Here is a 19232-nt window from a genome sequence, read left to right as displayed (position 1 = left end):
CAAGTTACTCGGAGAACACCCGCGCATGCTCGGAAAACTCGAGTTGCGAGCATACTCGCTCATGACTAGTGCTATCCACTACTGGCGCATGTAGGAGTGTGAAGAATTCCGGTAAGCAGTGGTCCATGGCAGGTACCCCCTCTAACATTTGCTATTACTAGGATTAAATCCTTTATTTTTCACAAGAATAGACTCACCAGATTACAAATTCCCCCACAGTCTCTAAAATGTGGCACCACGTAAATTACTGCAGATGATTTTCTAGCTAAGAAAGGCCAATTATCATGGTAAATGCTCCAAAGCTTTGTACCCATCAATACGCAACCATTTAAAAGGCAGATCATAAAGAAATCCCACAATTATGTATTTATTCATATCTCCTAATCTTCCTATTAATCTTTTTGTTCCCCATTGCTGCGATCGCGGTCTCTGAACACCTTCATCCATTCATCTGATAGAACATATGGGTTTTAGCTTTGATATTTGGACCCTCCCCGTGCTACAGTAATTGCTGTGACCTGTTCTTCGTTCAACCAAAGGCAACAAGATACGCCGCTGCTTGTGTCTGATTCATTATTCCATGCTGGCGAGTTACTGAAGCCCGGGCTGGGTAAAAGTAGATAACGTTATGACGCACAAGCTCATCTGCATATAAATTGAGCTAATCAGAAATGCAAATTGCAATCATGGAAAGATGTGAAAGGCGACCATAATTGTATGAATGTGACAAGAGCTCAGTTCAAATATTGTCATTGTTCTTCTTTACTGCAACTGAAATTATTCGCGTCACTGATTTAGACAAGAAAAAATACAGATTTATTTTTTTGCATTTAAAGTAGACTTCATTTGTAACCGTGATCCGAAAACATTTGCATTGATTTTCTTTTTTTTTTTTTAAAGAAATTAATAATGCTATATTTTAACCAATGAATTAACTAAAGATGTCTTCTTGCTTTGGAAATCTCCAATGTAAATGCTGATTGTAAAAAGGACCTTATTGCAAAGAGAGATCCTACAATCAGGCGGTACTGTTGTGTAAAGGTCCATTTTCACTGTAGGAGCCCCCATTGAAGTCTGCAGGTGTGCATTGATTTCCACGGATGACAATCAAAACTAAACGTCGCCATTTACAAAGCTAATGACTAATTCGCTAGGGAAGGTATTTGAAAGCCACATATGACCCCAAAAGAGTATATGAAAAATCATGGTGTATTAAAGAGAAAACCCTAATAATGTGATTTAAAAATGAACAATCCTTTTTTATTGTGAAAATGTAAAGTCCAAAAAGAGATATACTACGCTCAGATGCTCACCGCCATTGTCAGGCATAGATAAACTGCAGCAGAGGCTTATGGGTAATGGCATACAAATGCGCACAACCAACATGTCAATTTATTACTCCCTATCTGTTTTGTTTTGGTATTCTTTTTATTTTTTTCCAGTGCATAAATTTGTATTTTCTCTGAATGTTACTAAACATCCAGTGAATCAAGACAGCCATCTAGTGTCCTACCTCGGGATCTTGAAAAGAGCTTTCACCGGATGCATAGACGACAAAGGCGGATCTCCGTCTGCCAGCTCGATGGCTGTAATCCCAAGAGACCAAACATCACAGCGGACATCATAGGAGTAATCATACTGCTGCTCACAAGCTATGACCTATCGATAAAAATCAATGGATGCAGTTAACGTTAAATATCATAGGATCCTAAGAAAATGTTGCCACCTAATAGATCCTAAACTGGTCACATATTTTCGTTCCCAATTATATTTTTTTTTACCAAAACGAATATTTTTTCTGCATATATGGATTTATTTCCCATTTTTAATAGTTTCCGTTTCAGTAATTTTTATTGAGGGGAGATTTTACCTAAATGGGGGAATAAAGCGGATAAAGAAGACATATTTGCACTATGGAAAATACAAGTATATTTATATGAACTGTGCACATAATATTGTATATTCACAATAAACAATAGAACAAACAATATTTATTTAATCTTACAAGGACTGCAGACATTGGCTATTGGAGGTGCAGAGGTTGCAATTGCTCCCGGCCCTAGATCGCAAGAGATCTGCCAAACTCTGGTCGGCAGTCGTAGCTCGGAAACAGTGGACGTCCCTCCAAACAATAATATGAAATACCACAGTCCTCAGATAGGCGGTTAAGGATTTATGCTTTATAGATAAGCTAGCATGTGGAAATAGAGAGAACGGCCACATTTCTATTTCCGAATGTTGACTTATCAGAGACTGGATATCTATGTGAGTGCGGCGGTGTTTCGCACTACTGGCTCCTAGGACAACCCAAAGGCCTTTCTGCAAAATGAACTATCACCAGTATTATATATAAAACAAAATGTGGGGCCCTTATTGAAAATTTCCATATAACCTATCATAGCACTGTGCGCAGGGCGGTAGTCATGGGCAAGGGGCTGTTGTTCTCGCACACCCTGGCACCCCACAAATAATGTCCCAGTTCCCATGTGCTGTAAGTGCAGTGCAGTTCACCCGCATTTAGGCCATAGGCCTCCGCTGTCTCCGCGAACCTTGATCCAGGAACAGTCGCACATTCAATAGGGGACACCCAGTTCATTTTATCAAGTTCCGTCTTTACAGAACAGTTCAAGTACAGCCATTTTTAACACCGCACCCCCTGTCACATGCTTCCTCCACACACAACATTTCACGCCTGTTCTCACGTTCAGCAAGGATTACCCCTACGCTTGATCCTCCTGTAAGCCCCAGGGATTCTCAATCCGTCTCTGCAGTATACCCAATATCTGCAACGTTTCCCTCACAAGGTTTCACGCTCATCTTCCACTGTATAGAAGGGTTGTCGTGCTCCCCATAGCCCCTGACTCGATGCTTAGTCTCTGGGATGTCTGTATGGAGTTTTGTGTGACCTCATACCGCCAGAACGTCTTTGCCCATGCTGTGCTTCAGCTCACTGTGCCTTCATCTGGCCCTAGCCACTGTCACAAATGAACTCCTTCACTAACTGACTAAACCAGGAAGTTGTTGCCTTTTACTGGCACTAACCCCTCCCACTGTAGGCTGGACCAATCACCAACTGTCACCTCTTTCTGTCTGCCTCAGCAGTCCGTTGCTGGGCAAATTTCACTTTTCATATAATTAAAGGGATTTTCTTATTTCCAACATCCTATCTAATAATGTAATAGGTGTAGTAATAATAATAAAAATAATATTATTAGCAAATGCCACCTATTAGAAATGCAGTATAGTTTTTCTGATTCGCTATGTTTCTTTCCTCATGTGAAGGCATTGCAGGACCTTAGGTATCCATGGTTGTGACCACTTATATAGTGACAGTTAGCTAGTTGCTAGTGGTCGTAACCATGGATACCTAATGTCCTGCAGTGCCTGCACATAGGAAAAGAGACATAGAGAATCAGGAAAACTATACTACATTTCTAATTGTAGGTATTTGCTGATATAATTATTATTATTATTACACCTACTACATATTGGGATAGGATCTTGGAGATGGGAATACCCCTTTAATTTCAGTCACTACCTTCTAACAGTATGCACTAAACTTCCTATGTCTAATGTGCCCCAAACTAAATCTTTCACCTGTCTAACATAATCCCCAAGTCATATGTTATGCTTTATATACTCTGAACTTAACCCTAGAATTTCCCTACCCACTATTGTGGCGCCCCTGAGGGTTCAGTCACCACAGAGGTACTGCACCTCCTCCTGAGGTGTGCTACCCCACCTTCTAGGTAAGGTGGAGACACCTGACCACACTCCAACACCTGCATCCCACACCACAAAGTAGTGTAGCAAAGTACCTTCGGCGGCTCCCTGCTTGGAGTGTAGCATAGCACCCCTTGGTGGCTCCCTGCTTGGAACACAAAACGTGCTGGGAGGTGGGTGGAGTTTAGTTCACATAAAAGAGCGGGAATAGTTGAGTCAGTCAGTCTTTCATTCAGTCAGTGAGTGAGGATGTAGAAGGACAGAGAGTGAGAAAGAGAAGATCCCCGGGAGAGGGATGGAAGAAGGAAGTGCTGCAGCAGGCCACAGTGATCTGGGTCTGCTGGCACAGGAAAGAGACAGAGAAAGGAAGCTTGATTCTCCATTAGAAAGAAGGATTAGTACGGAACGTAAGAAGAATAGGAGGACTAAGGATCAGGGTTGGAAGAGAGAACCCTTCCCAAGTTCTAAGCGCAAGGCCGGGGTCCGGTCCCCGAGGTTGTACGGATACTAATGGTCCTGCAGCAGACACCGGACGAATAGAAGTAGTGACCACTTTATTCCCACACAGGATTTGGGGGCACAACAGCAACGATAGTGAGCTGGGACTAAGTAGTAAGGAGTCCCCTAAGCAGTCTACAGCTGTCTGCCGTACAAGTAGAGTTCATAGGAACATCTGACAGGAGGAACTCCAGTGTAACTCAGTACTGTGAGTACTTCACTCAAAGACGCTATAAGAGGAGACGTTCAGAAAAGGCACATATGTTGGCGGAGTGTTGGAAGAGAGTACTTTATCTTGCCTGGAAGTTGGCTGAGCTCCTGACCCGGAGGACACGGCACGGATGCGGGCACCTGTACCACAACAGACTGTGAGTAAAGCTTTGGAACTACATGCCCTGGTGTCCTCCACTTATTCCAGCGCCAACCCGTCCAGCACTGCTACATCCCTTGCGCCCGACACTACACTATCTAAGTGTCACTTTACCTACTCTGCCCTGGGACTACAGCCCTGCCTGTGGAGGGCTATAACATCATTGCTGCACCACACCATCTGTCCCAGAGGATCTGTCTGCAGCGTCGGCTTACATCTACATTGCCGAACACCACAAGTGGCGTCACGAATCACTTATAAACTTTCCCCTTTTTACAGTGGGCGCCCAGGGCCACGGGCCGGGTCCCAGCTACCGTGACATCTCCCGTTGAGGCTCATCGGGCCCGGTACCGAGTACCCCACGGCCCTGGGAGGGCGACCCACTATACATGAATAACATTATACATTAATCACAATATATTACATTAACCACATACCTTAGTACCTATGAATCTCTATGCAGGTTCACATATTAATAAAGTCACAAAAATATGATAAAACCATACACTTGGTGCAAACACTGTTTAGAGAGGAAGAGGTATATGACAGCCCCTGCCACATCCTTACAGCATCATATATTTGGCTATAATAAAGGGTCTCCTGCTCAGGATTGCTCCTTATTAGATAGAGCAGAAAATTGCTCCTGTTTTGAAGGACTTTTTATAGGTTAGGTGGATTCATAACTTGCTCGGTGATCATATTAAAAGAGTGGTGATGATAAATGATTGCCCATCCAATTGGAAGAATGTTTTCAGTGGAGTACCACAAGACTCTGTCCTGTCCTCAGTGTTGTTCACCATTTTTATAAATGATCTAGATAAGGGAATTGAAGGATAGCTGATGCTAGAGAAGACAGAGAAAGGATTCAGAAGGATCTAGATAAGCTTGAAAAATGGGCGGTGACTAATAGAATGGTACTCAACAGGGAGAAATGCAAGATTCCACATCTGAGCAAGAAAAATGAAAATTATATCTATAGAATGGGAGAAATAGCACTAAGCAACAGCACATGTGAAAAAGACTTGGGTATACTAATAGATCACACACTGTACATGTATCAACAGTGTGATGTAGCAGCAAAAAGGCAGACACAGTTCTAGGTTGTAATAAGAGAAGCATAGAGTTGAGATCATGTGAAGTAATTATCCCCCTCTAGTCCTCCTTGGTGAGGCCTCATCTGGAATACTGTGCCAGTTCTGGGCACCACATTTTAAAAAGATATTGAAAAACTGGAGCAAGTTCAGAGAAGAGCTACCAGGATAATGAGCGGACTGCAATGTTTGTCCTATGAGGAACGGTTAAAGAATCTGGGAATTTTTAGCTTGCAAAAAATAAGGTGAAAAGGAGACTTGATAGCTGTCTACAAATATCTGAACCAATGTCACAGTGTAGAGGGATTCATCCTTTTTTCATTTGCACATGGAAACATGAGAAGCAATGGGATGAAACTGAAAAGGAGAAGATACAGATTAGATATTAAACATTTTTGACAGTGAGGGTGATCAATGAGTGGAACAGTTTGCCACAAGAAGTGGTGAGTTCTCCTTCAATGGAAGTCTTCATACAGAGGCTGGACAGACATCTGTCTGAGATGGTTTAGTGAATCCTGCATTGAGCAGGGGGTTGGACACCATGAACCTTGAGGTCACTTCCAACTCTAACATTCCATGATTCTAGTCATGTTTTATATAGCTACTCCATCGGCGTGGATACCATCTGATATTCAATTTCCCTGCAGTGACTACAACTTTCAATGCCAATAAGTGTTTTAGGAGCCTCAACTCTCCTATACAAAGGAATGATTGTCCGAGCTTTCCTGCGTTCTCTATAAGAACGCCGATGCAAGACTCTTCTGGCAGTGTCTTATCTCTCCGATGAACAAATGGACCGGCCACTAATAATTCATTGGCCGGATCCTTCTCTCCCGTGACAAGTGATGTCACTGAAGTCCCCCATACACATTACATATTTTTCCAATCCCACATATATTGGCAGGTTCGGTTGACTTTAATGTGTATGGAGGCTGATTGCTATGAAACCAGCTGAGTCCTCAGTGGTTATCTCAGAAAAGAGGTTGTTGAGTTCAGATAAACCTTGCATGCTATAATTAAATGGGTTGTCTACTACCTGAAAACCCTTCTTTAAATGAAGTAGTCCCCCTTGTAAAATAAAAATACCTCCAGTACCAGTGTAGTTCCGGGGGTGTCAATACAGTGTCTGTGGTCTTCAGTGTCCGTGTTATACCACGTGACCCCTGCAGCCAATCAGCGGCTACTATTGGGCTGTGCTGTGCGGCTCCACAACTGATCACATCTGACCAGCATTGGGAACAGCTGATTGCTGGGGGCATGCTGGGTTTCGCACCCCCACTGATCAGCGCAGCTGTGACTGCATACCTAGCACTGACTGAAAGCAGGATCAGCATTAGACCCGACTGTCAGTCAGTGCTGGGGGCGCGGTTACCGCCGCAGCCCACTTGGCACAGTGTGTTGACTGAAGCCACATCGGCCACACCCCTATGACTGAAAGCCTGAGCCTGCCGAGAGGAATAAAGTGCATCTCTTCCCGGCAGCGGGGCTGTCAGTGCGGATACTATAGGTATTAGGCCAGTTTCTATTTATTCATCAGTATCAGTTTTATGTGCCTCCACTGATGACAGCTGATGTGAAAACGGCATCAGTTACCTTTTAGGCTTTTTCACCAGTTTCCACTGCAATGAAAACAGGACCATGGAGTATTTTCAGATCCGTCTCTTTCAACAGTCCGGCACAACAACTGATGGAGGAAACTGACTCCTATAGGGAACTATAAGATCATTGTATGGTAGTGTTGTTATTAATATTGGTTACAAAGTATATACACAGTAGAATATATATGTTTGTGTATATATACTGAGCAAGAGCGGACGCAGACAGAAGAGGGCCCCTATACTAGAGCAGTATATGGGCCCTTTATAGTCCAATATGTGTCGGTGACAGAAGCTGCTCGCTGCTATGGTGGCGGTAGTGGCCCCCTTACCTCTTTGGGCCCCTGTGCGGTTGCAGAGGTTGTGCCAGTAAAAAGTCAGCCCCTGATACTAGTTGCTAGTTCCTCATGCTTACAATATATCACATACAAATTTGCTTTCTAAGTAGTCAGAATTCATGTTAGCTGCTGGTGCCACAGTTATTTTATTCCCTCTTTATCTGATACATTAAAAAAGCAGCTATTAAATTCAAGTCAGATGAAAACTGGAGGGACGTAGAGGACATTCCTAGGGGTGGAGGAAAATTCATTGGTATTTTGCAAACTCAGTTCATGGGTGCAATAGCAAGGAAACACAAGTGTAATCATTTCTTTTGCATAGACATTGTTATGGGTGACACACAGCTGATTTACATTTTAATGATCTCCGTGATGGAATGAATATTTGAAAAACTAAAGAAACGATAGGACTCAGCCACCGGAGAGGACGGTATGTGTGGAGTACAGAAATGAGAAGGAGATTAAAACTGTACTGCACGGAACAAGGTCATTCCACATTACACTAAAAGCTTGTGATGAGCGGGATAAACTTTTGTGCAAGGGTGTATGCAAACCCTCTATGCGCCCAGAGACGCAGAAAGGACCCATTTCCTAATGGACTTCGTCTTGATTAAAGTTAATGAGAACTTGACATTAAATTCATGTTGCCCGAGCCCCGGACAGTATGAATCAGAGTCTGGCTGCACAGTTTGTAGCCATGTTTGTATGTTTTTCTCTGAAATGCTGCGACAAGAAGGAACCTCTGAGGACTGTAGGGAGAAATCTGACTTGTCCGATGGCATCCCCTGCTGGATTCTCACATCCTACTGCAGGTGATTGACAGGACTCTCCCTATGTACACTCATGGGAGACCTGAATGAACTGGAGCATGGCAGCAAGAAGCAGACTAGATGAGGCACCCACCGGACTGGTCACATCTCTTCCTATTGTCCCTAATTAAATTATGTTTCTCAAAAACGCTGCATCGTTTAAGCGTAAAGCATACCTGACTACAATTTAGAAGCCAGGGTAAAATTCATACTGTCGATGAATCAGGCACCATGAACCTATTGATAAGTTCCGTGATTGGAGATTTTAGTAATTAACATCTATTTTTGAAAATTGCTGGCAAATGTCCCTAATGGTGCAAGGGTGGTGGAAAATGACTGTAACGTTCCTACCCCTGAAGACACCATTCGTGTTCTGTGTATTATGTACTGCATCTTTTGCATATATATAATGTGTCATGTGAAGTGTAATATGTTTGCCTGTATAATGTGTAGTAATGTTAGTAGTGTACCGTATAGGATGTGATAGTATAGGGACATATAGTTTAGGGCTTAGTACATAATTGACTGTAGTTAGGTAATGACAGGGTAAAAAGTAATTAATGTTTGGGACTGTGCCACACTGGGAAGGGCTATATAGGAAGACAGTGGGGAACTTTCTGATAGATAGTCAGATAGGGCCAAGGTCAAGTTCGTGTAGGAAGCAAGGGCTGGACAGCAAGGAATAGTACACATTGTTCTGGGCAGTACAAGGCTGTATTAAAATTGCCTGGGCGAATATACTCCTGAAATGTCTGAAGCCTAAGGCTTGATTCTGGTGCTATGTCATGCACTTTAACCCCCCTTCTGCACAAAGGAAGATTGATATGGAGATGCGTGTGGGAGAAGTAATGGACCTTGGATGTACTGCGAGACTGGGCTGGGAACCCCTGGGACTGACAAAAGCAGGGTCAGTAGGGATAGTCCAGGTAGAACGTAAGGAAAATCTGGAAGTGTACCATTCTGTGGACACAAGAAACAGAAAGTGTTGTGCCCGATACTACGAGTAACAATATATTGTACATGGACTGTTGAGTAAAGTTCTTTGTGATTAAACAAACAGGGTGTCCCCTGATTCATGTGCGGCGGCTCCTGATACTGAAGACCTGAGCCAGCTGAGACCAATGCACGTCACACATCACAGCACATTTGATGGGAGGCACAAATTTCTTGTAGAGTGCCAGAGTGACACAGAGCAGCAGCTCGCACACGACTACCCCCCTCTGGCACTTTACAATGGCTCTCTAAAGGACCTGACATTCTAGCAAAAGTGTTGGAATATGTTTGATGCAACATCTCCATTCCTGTCTATGAGTGTTGCTAGATCTGTATGCTATTTATAAAGTTAGAACAAAAAAAAACCTCCTAGAGGCTCACACAGGGAGAGCATGTGACTGTATTTCCTGGTTTCCTGTGTCTGTGTATGAGAGAAGCAGCCTGCTGTAGATGATGCACAGATAGAGACACACAAATGATTTATTGCTGATCTATTAAGCTTATCATATACTCTTCCTGTTTTTTCATGATTAAAGAAGCTCTTTTGTCACACGCTTGTAGAGTATCCTGAATAAGCCGCTGCCAACAAAAAGTCAGGTCTGAACTACTAGGTTGTGTGATCCATGCAGAGTGGGATACCACAACCCTTCACAGTCCCTCTGGCAGTGAACGTGTGATGTTTGCATGTTATCATGAGATCCCATGCATTGAACTAAAAGAGCTCTACTACATCCTATACTGAATGATGACATTATTAGAGTTGTAATTGTTGGGTGACCACTCAGTAGACGATGAGTTTTAGACGTGTATTTTCACTGCATCAAAAATGTAGCATCTTACTGTTCAAGCGAAGTGGATGGGATTTATAGAAATCTCCCGCTCACTGTAATTTTTTTACGCTGTGTAAACTGAATTGCGGTGCGAGTTTCAAATCTGCAACATGTCAAATTCTTTTGCGGGTGCGCTGAGTTTTATGTGCGGATTTTCCCTATAGAATTGCATCCGATACAGACAATCCGCAGATAAAAACTGAATGTAATCCACACGTTACTGTATCAATGAAGTTTTGCCAAAACCAAATAACAGGAAGTATCAAAAGCAAAACAGATTTACTTAAAACATGACACACCAACCAACAAGAGACAAAAAATGCGGGGTCAAAAAAGATAAAAATGCATGAAATAAAAATGCAGTAGAAAAAAATATGCAAGTAACCTAATTTACCAAATAGGTGCAGAAATACTGCATAAAAACTGCAACATCAAAAACTCATTGTGGGAACATAGCCTAAGAATGAATGGAGCGGCATTGCACATGGTCAGCCACCACTCCATTCACACGGGACTCTGCAGGATCAGTGGAGCAGTGATCAGTTCAAGAGGTTGGACTAACAGCGATCGGGAATTTATTCTCTATGCCACAGAATTGCAAACTTGAGTGTATTTTTTATTTTTTCAATGATACTATTTATATTTAAAAAAATAAATGCATACATAAATATTGCAAATTTCTCACTGGCCACTAGACCTAATATCAGACTTCTTCTTCCTGTTGGACACATGGACATTAGTATGAAAGGACTTCAGATTGAAAGTGGACAACTTTACTTACAAACTCCAGTGATCGCCCCGTCCTATGTGCTTAGTTGTTTAAATGGCAACTGACTGCAGAACAATCAGCCCGAATCATTGGAGGTAATTTTAGATAAATAGTGAGTAAAAGTAAACAGTCTGCAAGCTATTAACCTGAACCTGACCTTGAATCCCCTGGTGCCATCCTCAGACTTCAGTATTAGGGCTGATGAGTGGCGGGAGAGAACTCCAGTAATGTACTACAATTATCCACTTGCAACATAATCTGATACACTAAGCACACGCCGCGTTAAAAGAATACTCCGAAGGGAATTTTGACGGTAAATAGGGCAGCGTTGAACCCAAAAGGGCTACATTGTAAAGAACGTCAGAAAGACGATCCATAAATAGGAAGGAAAACATACAACTGAACCTCGATGAGCGTTTCCTAACAAGAACAGGATTAAAAAAAATAGACAAAAAAAATGTACAAAGTTGGGTAACCATCCTGCAATTATCAGCCGCCCGATTAAAGAGGCACTCCAATGTACAAAAATGCTAACCTATCCGCTATATTGGTTCTGCCGTAATTGTTAGGTCGGTGTTGGTCCCATAGCTGTTCCCTGTCCTCTGGACTTGAATGCAACGTTCAATCACATATGAGCCCTGCCTCTCCATTCATGGTCTATGGAGGTGATGATGATAACAGGGAATGGATACGTGATACTTTTTGTAGACTTCAATATTCCTTTAGAACTTCCGTTATATTTCAGGTGATGCGTACTTTGAAATATCACAATTGCACTGGATGGGTTTAGTTTTTGGAAAAAAAAAAGAAGCAACCATGTTTTGCCAATCCAGAACATACACTTTCCATTAAAAAAAAAAATCCATGTCAATGTGAAGTGCAGAACTTTTGGGAATAGAGAAGAGATCAGTAACTCAGATCATCCTACCTCTGGTGCCATCCAAAATGGTGTACCCACAGAGGTGTTCCTGCGCAGGCGAGCGCTGGTGAGCTGTGCCGACACTCCTGTAATGAGCAGAGATAGACATTAGTGAGAATCCCAGGCCATAAGTATGGTATCAGTCATCATACCTACAGATATACACAGATTCCTGCACTTTTTAGATCTTTGTCTACTTTCACATGAACAAATTTGGCACAAATTGCAAAAAGTTTTGTTTCTGTATATCACTAGAAGTTCTCTGCTCATGGATTTACTATATAAGGTCTCACACTGGCTTATAGTCTCTCCTGTGAGAGAATCGGGTCGATTATGCTAATGTCCCATGGATCAAGCTCTGTCAGAGTTTAATCCAAGTATTACCTTAGTGTGATCCGATTCTATCACATGAGAGAATCGTATCACAGGTGTGGAGAAGAAGGAGAACTTAATCTCTCCATCTTCTCCATTGTCTGTGTCTACAATAATAGGACTGCACTCGGATGACTTCCGAGTGGAGTTCAATGTTTCACACGCACCTAATCGGTATGAGAAAACAATCGCAGATCTGCCTTGCCCCATAGTATGACATTGGGCCAAGTGCTATCCAATAAAACATCGTATAGCACTCGGACATGTTATACGCTAGTGCGAGCGAGCCTTAAAACTGGAATTGATGTCAAAGCATGGAGGGATAGTTGGCACAAAGCAGCTGACCCAGGTGACTGGCAGTAATCACTACTACAGTCTGTCAAGAAAGCAGCAAATAGGAAGCACTGGACCAGGGGAGGGTGAGTTATTTTTACATTGGGCAAGATAGGGAACCAAAAAATAATTGTGGAAAATCCCTTTAAAGCTAACATGTTTGGATCATGTTTTTCTGTTAACTAGGTATTTTATTTAATTTTTTTCAATTTTTGATATTTTTTTTTACTTTTTCATATCACTCTCCATATTAAATAAATAATGGTGCAATTATGACACTGGCCACTAGGCCTAATATTAGACTGCCACTACCTGTTCTTCACATTAGCAGGACTAGACCGACTGTTGCCCCATTTGTTTGTATAGAAGCATTATCTGAGTATGCTCAGATCATATGAGCTTTGACATCATGTATTGGGAATGGGGGATCCTATGCAATCTACTGTTTATAGATTGCAACCATGGCTCTGATGATAATGAAACTGCTGAAAAGATAGCTGTTCAGAACTGGATTTATAAAAAAAAAAAACCTTGCATCCAGGTCACTCTTAATAAAAGATCAATCTTTATTCAATCCATATTAAAATTCACATGGAGCCCGTGTGTATGGTCTAGCAGGCATGTTTCGGACTACTTAAGTCATTACTCATGGATTATTTGTGACGAAAAGCCATAACATAAGTAAAAACTAATATAGTCTGAAACAAGACCATACACATGGGCTCCATGTTAATTTTAGTATAATTTTAATAAAGTTGGATGTTTTATGAAGACCTCAGTAGTAAGGGGGAGGGATGTCTCGTCAAAAAGAAATCTGACTGGTGCCCCGCCCACTATCAAAGTGATATCAAAGTGACTGAAATAGATATCGTGCGAATATCGTAGTGAAGTGTATTAAATTGTTTCCCACAAATTGATAACAAAATGATATTAAAGTGTATTAAATAGATATCATATGACTATCGTTGTATATGAAAGTGTATTAAATTGGTAACTGACACAAATTCCAGTAATCAAGGTTAAACAAAGTGCGATTGATGGGTTAATCAGAATTGTTTCATTGTGCCTATTATTTTATAGGGACAATAATTATATAGGTTTTTTATACAGTTCTTATTTATATAGGCTCTTTTATGTATAGTGCAGATATTATGTGTTGTCTTTTATTGACAATTTGATACGCTAAACAGTCCTGAGTAAAATAAAGAACGAGAGACGTGTTTTTCAGATAAAAGTTATAATGTTTGTTGAACAAAATCAATGACATTTTATAAAGATGTATGAATAAATTTCATTGTTCAATTAGATTCAATCAGTTACTGTTCTGTCTCTGACATCTGATTCATAATCCTGATTATCTGCTTGTTAATGTTTACAGTGTTTTTTTGGCTCCATCTAGTGACCAGAGTCATAACCGCAGTATTGTGTTATTGTATTTTACTTTCACTTTGCTTGTATTTTCCCTCCGGTGCAGTGCATCCTGGTAAGTTTTGCAATGCATCCTGGTAGCCTTTTGCAAAGGATTATGGTATTTCCCTCCAGTCCACCATTTTCCTTCTGCCTGCATTCAGAAAGCATCTAATTTCTCTTCTCCCCTTGTGCATTGCTGGTATGTATTTATGCTTCCCACATCTAATTCCTGTCTCATATTAGTCTGCTTAGTTAGTTCTCCCCTGGTTAACTATTAGTGCAGATGATGTATTATGTATATATGAATCCCTGATGAACCCAGTATTGATTGTATGCATATATGTTTTGTTTGTAGTTTCACCGCGCCAATATACCATCACGTTCAATAAAGCACAGATTCAACCTACAGTCTCCTTATTGGACCCCAGTATAGCGGCTTAGCTGCCTGTATAAGCTGCAATGACGTCTGTCTCATTCAGTGAGGACAGGACAGTTACATCACATTTCTTGAAATCCATGTTTATTGAACAAAATCAACGTCATTTCAATACACCACAATTAACCAATCTTATCGAAAAGAGACGACACAATACACAGCAAACTCGGGACTGACTTTAGTCCTCAGACCCTACAATAGGCACCAGGTGATCCCCTGAGGAAAAATGTGTATTCAGTGATGTAATATCTCACACTGACAACATACGCGCAGTTGTAACGTATTTTTTTTATATTGAAAAACACTGAATAACTACTAACTGCACGGACATTGTTCATTGTAACCTCACCTGCTGTAACTAATGACTGTGTCTATGTATATCACCTGCTCTGTTCCACAGTTGTAACTTATTTTTTGCTATTGAAAAAAACATTGAATAACTAAAGGACTTTGTCCTATGTAACAACACCTGCTGTAACTAATGACTCTTGGCCTATACAACATCATCTGCTGTAACTATTGACTCTGCAAGATGGGAAACTTCAAGATGCCTGTAGCCTGTGTCTTACTTACATTGTATATCAGTTGCTCTCTGTCCTTTATGTAAGAAAATTGGTAATACTTTTTTGCTCATGAACCCGAGTTTGCTGTGTTTTGCGTCGTCTCTTTTCGATAGGATTGCTTAATTGCAGTGTATTGAAATGACATTGTTTTTTTTTCAATAAACATGGATTTCAAGAAATGTGATGTAACTGATTGAATCTAATGAAACAATGAAATTTATTCATGCGCCTTTATAAAATGTCATTGATTTTGTTCAATAAACATTATAATTTTTATCTGAAAAACGCGTCTCTCGTTCTTTATTCTACTCAGTACTGTTTAGCGTATCAAATTGTCAATAAAAGACAATACATAATATCGGCACTATACTCAACAGGGCAGAGCAGTGCGCCTGCGCCAGAGCCGCGACGGGAAGCAACGAAGAGGACGTCATCGCTAGAAGATGGGAGGCGCTGGACCAGACCCCTGGGTGAGTATAAGGGTCCCGTTACACTATACAATGCACCAGCGATCCCGACGATACGACCAGGTCAGGATCGCTGGTGCGTCGCTACATGATCGCTGGTGAGCTCTAAAACAGGCAGATCTCACCAGCGATCAGGACCAGCGAGGACGCTGGTATCCAGGGTAAACAGCGGGTAACTAAGCGACGCGCGCGCTTAGTTACCCGCTATTTACCCTGGATACCAGCCCCCAGCGTCTGCTCACAGCGCTGGGAGCTCGCTGATCATTGGTCTCCCGCTGCCACACGCGATGCTTGCTGGCCAGCGGGAGACCAACGATCAAAAAATGGCCCAGGACGTTCCTGCACGATCAGCGATACCCGGCGGGGGGGGCGGTCGCTGATGTGTGCCACACACAGCAAGATCACTGGCGAGATCGCTGATGCGTCACAAAATCGGTGGCGCACTAGCGATCTCGCTTAGTGTGAAGTACCCCTAATATAACTCCTTTTTCTTATCTTTCAGGTTTCATCGGGGGCTCATCTACAGCATTACAGAATGCTGTAGATAAGCCCCTGATGGTGGTGGCCGCAGCGTATATGCAAAAAAATAGGTGACAGATTCCCTTTAAATGCAAAGCAATTAACAAAGGAACAAAATGAGTTGCTTTCTCCCATAAATCTCAAAAGTAGAAATGACTTTACTGGTATCCTAATTTTGGGCCAGACCCAAGCAAATCAATGAGGGTCAGTCCAGACCTTACAGTTCATCAACATTTCTGAGAGCAAGTGCAACATCTGTCCTGTAAATCAAGCCTTAATGGGCAGGATCAAGGGGAAACCAACTTTATAGCACAGCAAATCCACCCCCTAGAGGCACAAAAGTTTTTCAGTCTTTGGTAGAAAATATACAAAAAATTTTTGCAAATTGTTTCTTATAGATTTAGACCTATTTATTATGAGTTTTAAATAATTTTTGCTGATTATTTGGCAATATCAGGGTGTGAGGACGTACTCTAAATTGTAAGTGGCCCAATGCAAATCAATCAAGAGGTGTAAAGTATGACAAATAAGTGATATCTTTGGTGCCTTTTCTGACTGCCTCGTCTAACTTTACAGTGTCTAAATATTGCCCATGATCAATAAATCTGCCCCAATTTATTCTCTTTTGACATTGGGTTCTGCATTAGATAATACGTGTAAATCTGCCTCTTCGTCGCGGCTCTTGTCTGCCGTTTTGCTCTCTTTTTCGTTCCTTTGTTTGCGTTTTCATTTCAATCAGGCTTACATCAACTGCAATGATCACAAATTATAGAGATCTGCTGGTTTTTCGCCCCCATAGGACCACTTTACCTTCTGCTCAAAGGGAACGGATGAGCTTCGGGCTATTAACACCATTTGTGAGGAATGAGCAATTTCTTTTCATATGCAAAAGATGGAATATTGAATAGAAATGAGAGCGAGCGAGCAGATTGCCAGCGACTTGGTAAATAAAATGCCTGAGCTAAAATCGAGGCTGCTTCCAGCCACCCAAAACAGATTATGTGACAGCAACTCAGAGGGAGATCCATCTGTTAGACCCAAAGTATCCAAGGGTTCCTGCTGAACACTATCACTTAAACCTGTGGAGTGTCTCCAAGCTCCGAGCAGACACGACGTCAGTACATAGCGAGCAATGATTACCAAAGTCAACCAGCTTGACTCCCCCTTCTGTTGTCAGAAGAATATTGTTCCCTTTCACGTCACGATGGATGATTCTATTATTGTGCAAATGCTGGAGACCCTGCGCGGGAAAACAGAAAAGAATTACTCCCCTGTTAAAAATAATGACTCCGCTATTAGGATCCTAATGATAGCTCTACAATGGCGCAATAGGAACAGCTGTCCGGCCCAACATCTGTTCCACCCTCCCTCACCGAGTGACTACTAGCGGAGAACCAGCCAGCAAAGGATGGAATGGCAGTCAGCTCGCCGGTGATAGATGCAGTTTACCTATCTTGTGGCTCCCCAGATGCTATGCAACTACAAATCCCAGCATTGTCATATGCATTGCTAGATTTACCATTCTTATCTGTACAAGCTTCGGCGGGAATATGCGACTGATATACTTCTTACTACCTGGAGCGCCACAAAAGTTGAGATAATGGATATCCTCATCTCCAAGCTCCTATCCTAATATGTATTAGGTGTAATAAAAATAATAATGTTAGCAAATATCTCCAATAAGAAGAGTAGTATAGTTCTTCTGATAAGCTATGTCACTTACCCTATGTTCAGGGCGTTGCAGTAGCTTAGGTATCCATGGTTATGACTTCTCATATAGTGACAGTTACTCTGCCGCTAGTGCTCGTAACCAAGGATACCTAAACTACTGCAATGCCCTGTACATGGGGAAAGTGACATAGCTTATCAGAAGAACTATTCTGCATTTCTAATTGGAACTATTTGCTAATATTATTATTATCACACCAACTACATATTGGGATAGGATCTTGGAGATGGGAATACCTGTTTAAGGGATATCTGGTTTGGACACTACCTGTTTGTTAGAAGGGTTCCCTGACAATATGCTGACATAGAATGTCTTATGACTAGAAACCCCAAAAATCAACTGAAAAGAACCCAGGAGAAAGTATTAATTTTCTCTACAGGATAATTATGGTAGGGGTTGGATGAATTAATAGGCCGATTATGCTAATCACACTCTGATCAGAGTTTGATTAGAGCGTGATCCGATTTTCTCAGATGAGAAGAAAATGGAAAAACAAATGTTCCCATCTTCTCCATTCAATGGAACTGCACTCAGAGGCCAACCGAGTGTAGTCCGATGTTTTCCACACGCTCACTGACTGGCATGGCCGAGTGCGATCAGATAATCGCATCCAACTCCTGTATGCTGTGATTTCTTCCTCGGACCGCCTCGGTCCAAGGAAAATATCACACATTTGCACTGACCCTTAGAATAACATTGGCCCAAGTGTGATCCGATGTTTTGTAGGATCGCCCGCAGACAAAAAATATGATCATGTGCACGAGCCGTGAGGTCGACCATACATATTAGATGGCTGTAAAATAAATAATTGAAAATAAATTCACATATCAGGGTTTTTGTTCTCATAGGCAAAAAAAAAAAGGGACCAATTTTCATCTGGGCCGGATCCAATTTTTAGCAGTTTTTAGGATAAAAATCCATATCACTATCCTTGTGTCATCCGCTTTTTTAAAGCTGATCTCACACAACCTTATCTAAAAATGGGCTTATCACCACGACACACTGTGGATGTGACTGTCTGCAGCTCCCAGTGCATAGCAGAGGAGTGCAGGAGCTGCCTTAACATGCATCAGTCAGGTCCTGGCCAGACTAGTGGATATTTAGTTTTTTTTTCGCAAGGACCATTGGTCCATATGGAAAATCATTAATGTACGCTGGCCCATAGGTTATTATTGGATTACTGTGTGATCCACTATAATAATAATAATACTAATAATTATTATTATTATTATCCACCATCATTAACATGTCAGTTTTTCCCATATGTATGCTGTCAGATTTTTTCCACTGACAGCACAATGACATTATATTCAATTGGGATATTTATTCCAGACTTTTTTTTAGGTTTTGGGTTTTTTTTGGTCCACATAAAAACAACTGATACGTGTTCTAATTTGGATCAATTTGAAGATTAAACTCGCGTATTCAAGTATATGGCTCAGCGAGAAAATCAGAAAGCACACACATG

General features: G+C 41.6%; 1 protein-coding gene across 1 annotated transcript in view; it reads right to left on the bottom strand.

The window, feature by feature from the left end:
* Positions 1–1509: 1509 nt before the first annotated feature.
* Positions 1510–19232, bottom strand: part of LOC141049400 (myosin-IIIb-like) — a 53611-nt gene continuing 35888 nt past the window's right edge. Inside the window, exons 5-7 of the mRNA XM_073545840.1 lie at positions 17176–17275; positions 11945–12021; positions 1510–1659 (exon numbers count right to left, since the gene is read on the bottom strand). Coding sequence (XP_073401941.1) covers positions 1510–1659; positions 11945–12021; positions 17176–17275 — 327 coding nt within the window. The remainder of the gene's footprint in view (positions 1660–11944; positions 12022–17175; positions 17276–19232) is intronic.

The sequence above is a fragment of the Dendrobates tinctorius genome, unplaced genomic scaffold (assembly GCF_039654945.1).
Source record: "Dendrobates tinctorius isolate UK_male_01 unplaced genomic scaffold, ASM3965494v1 ptg000143l, whole genome shotgun sequence".
NCBI lineage: Eukaryota > Metazoa > Chordata > Amphibia > Anura > Dendrobatidae > Dendrobates > Dendrobates tinctorius.
Note: the sequence above shows the minus strand (reverse complement) of the source record. Positions and strands in the feature narration are given on the sequence as shown.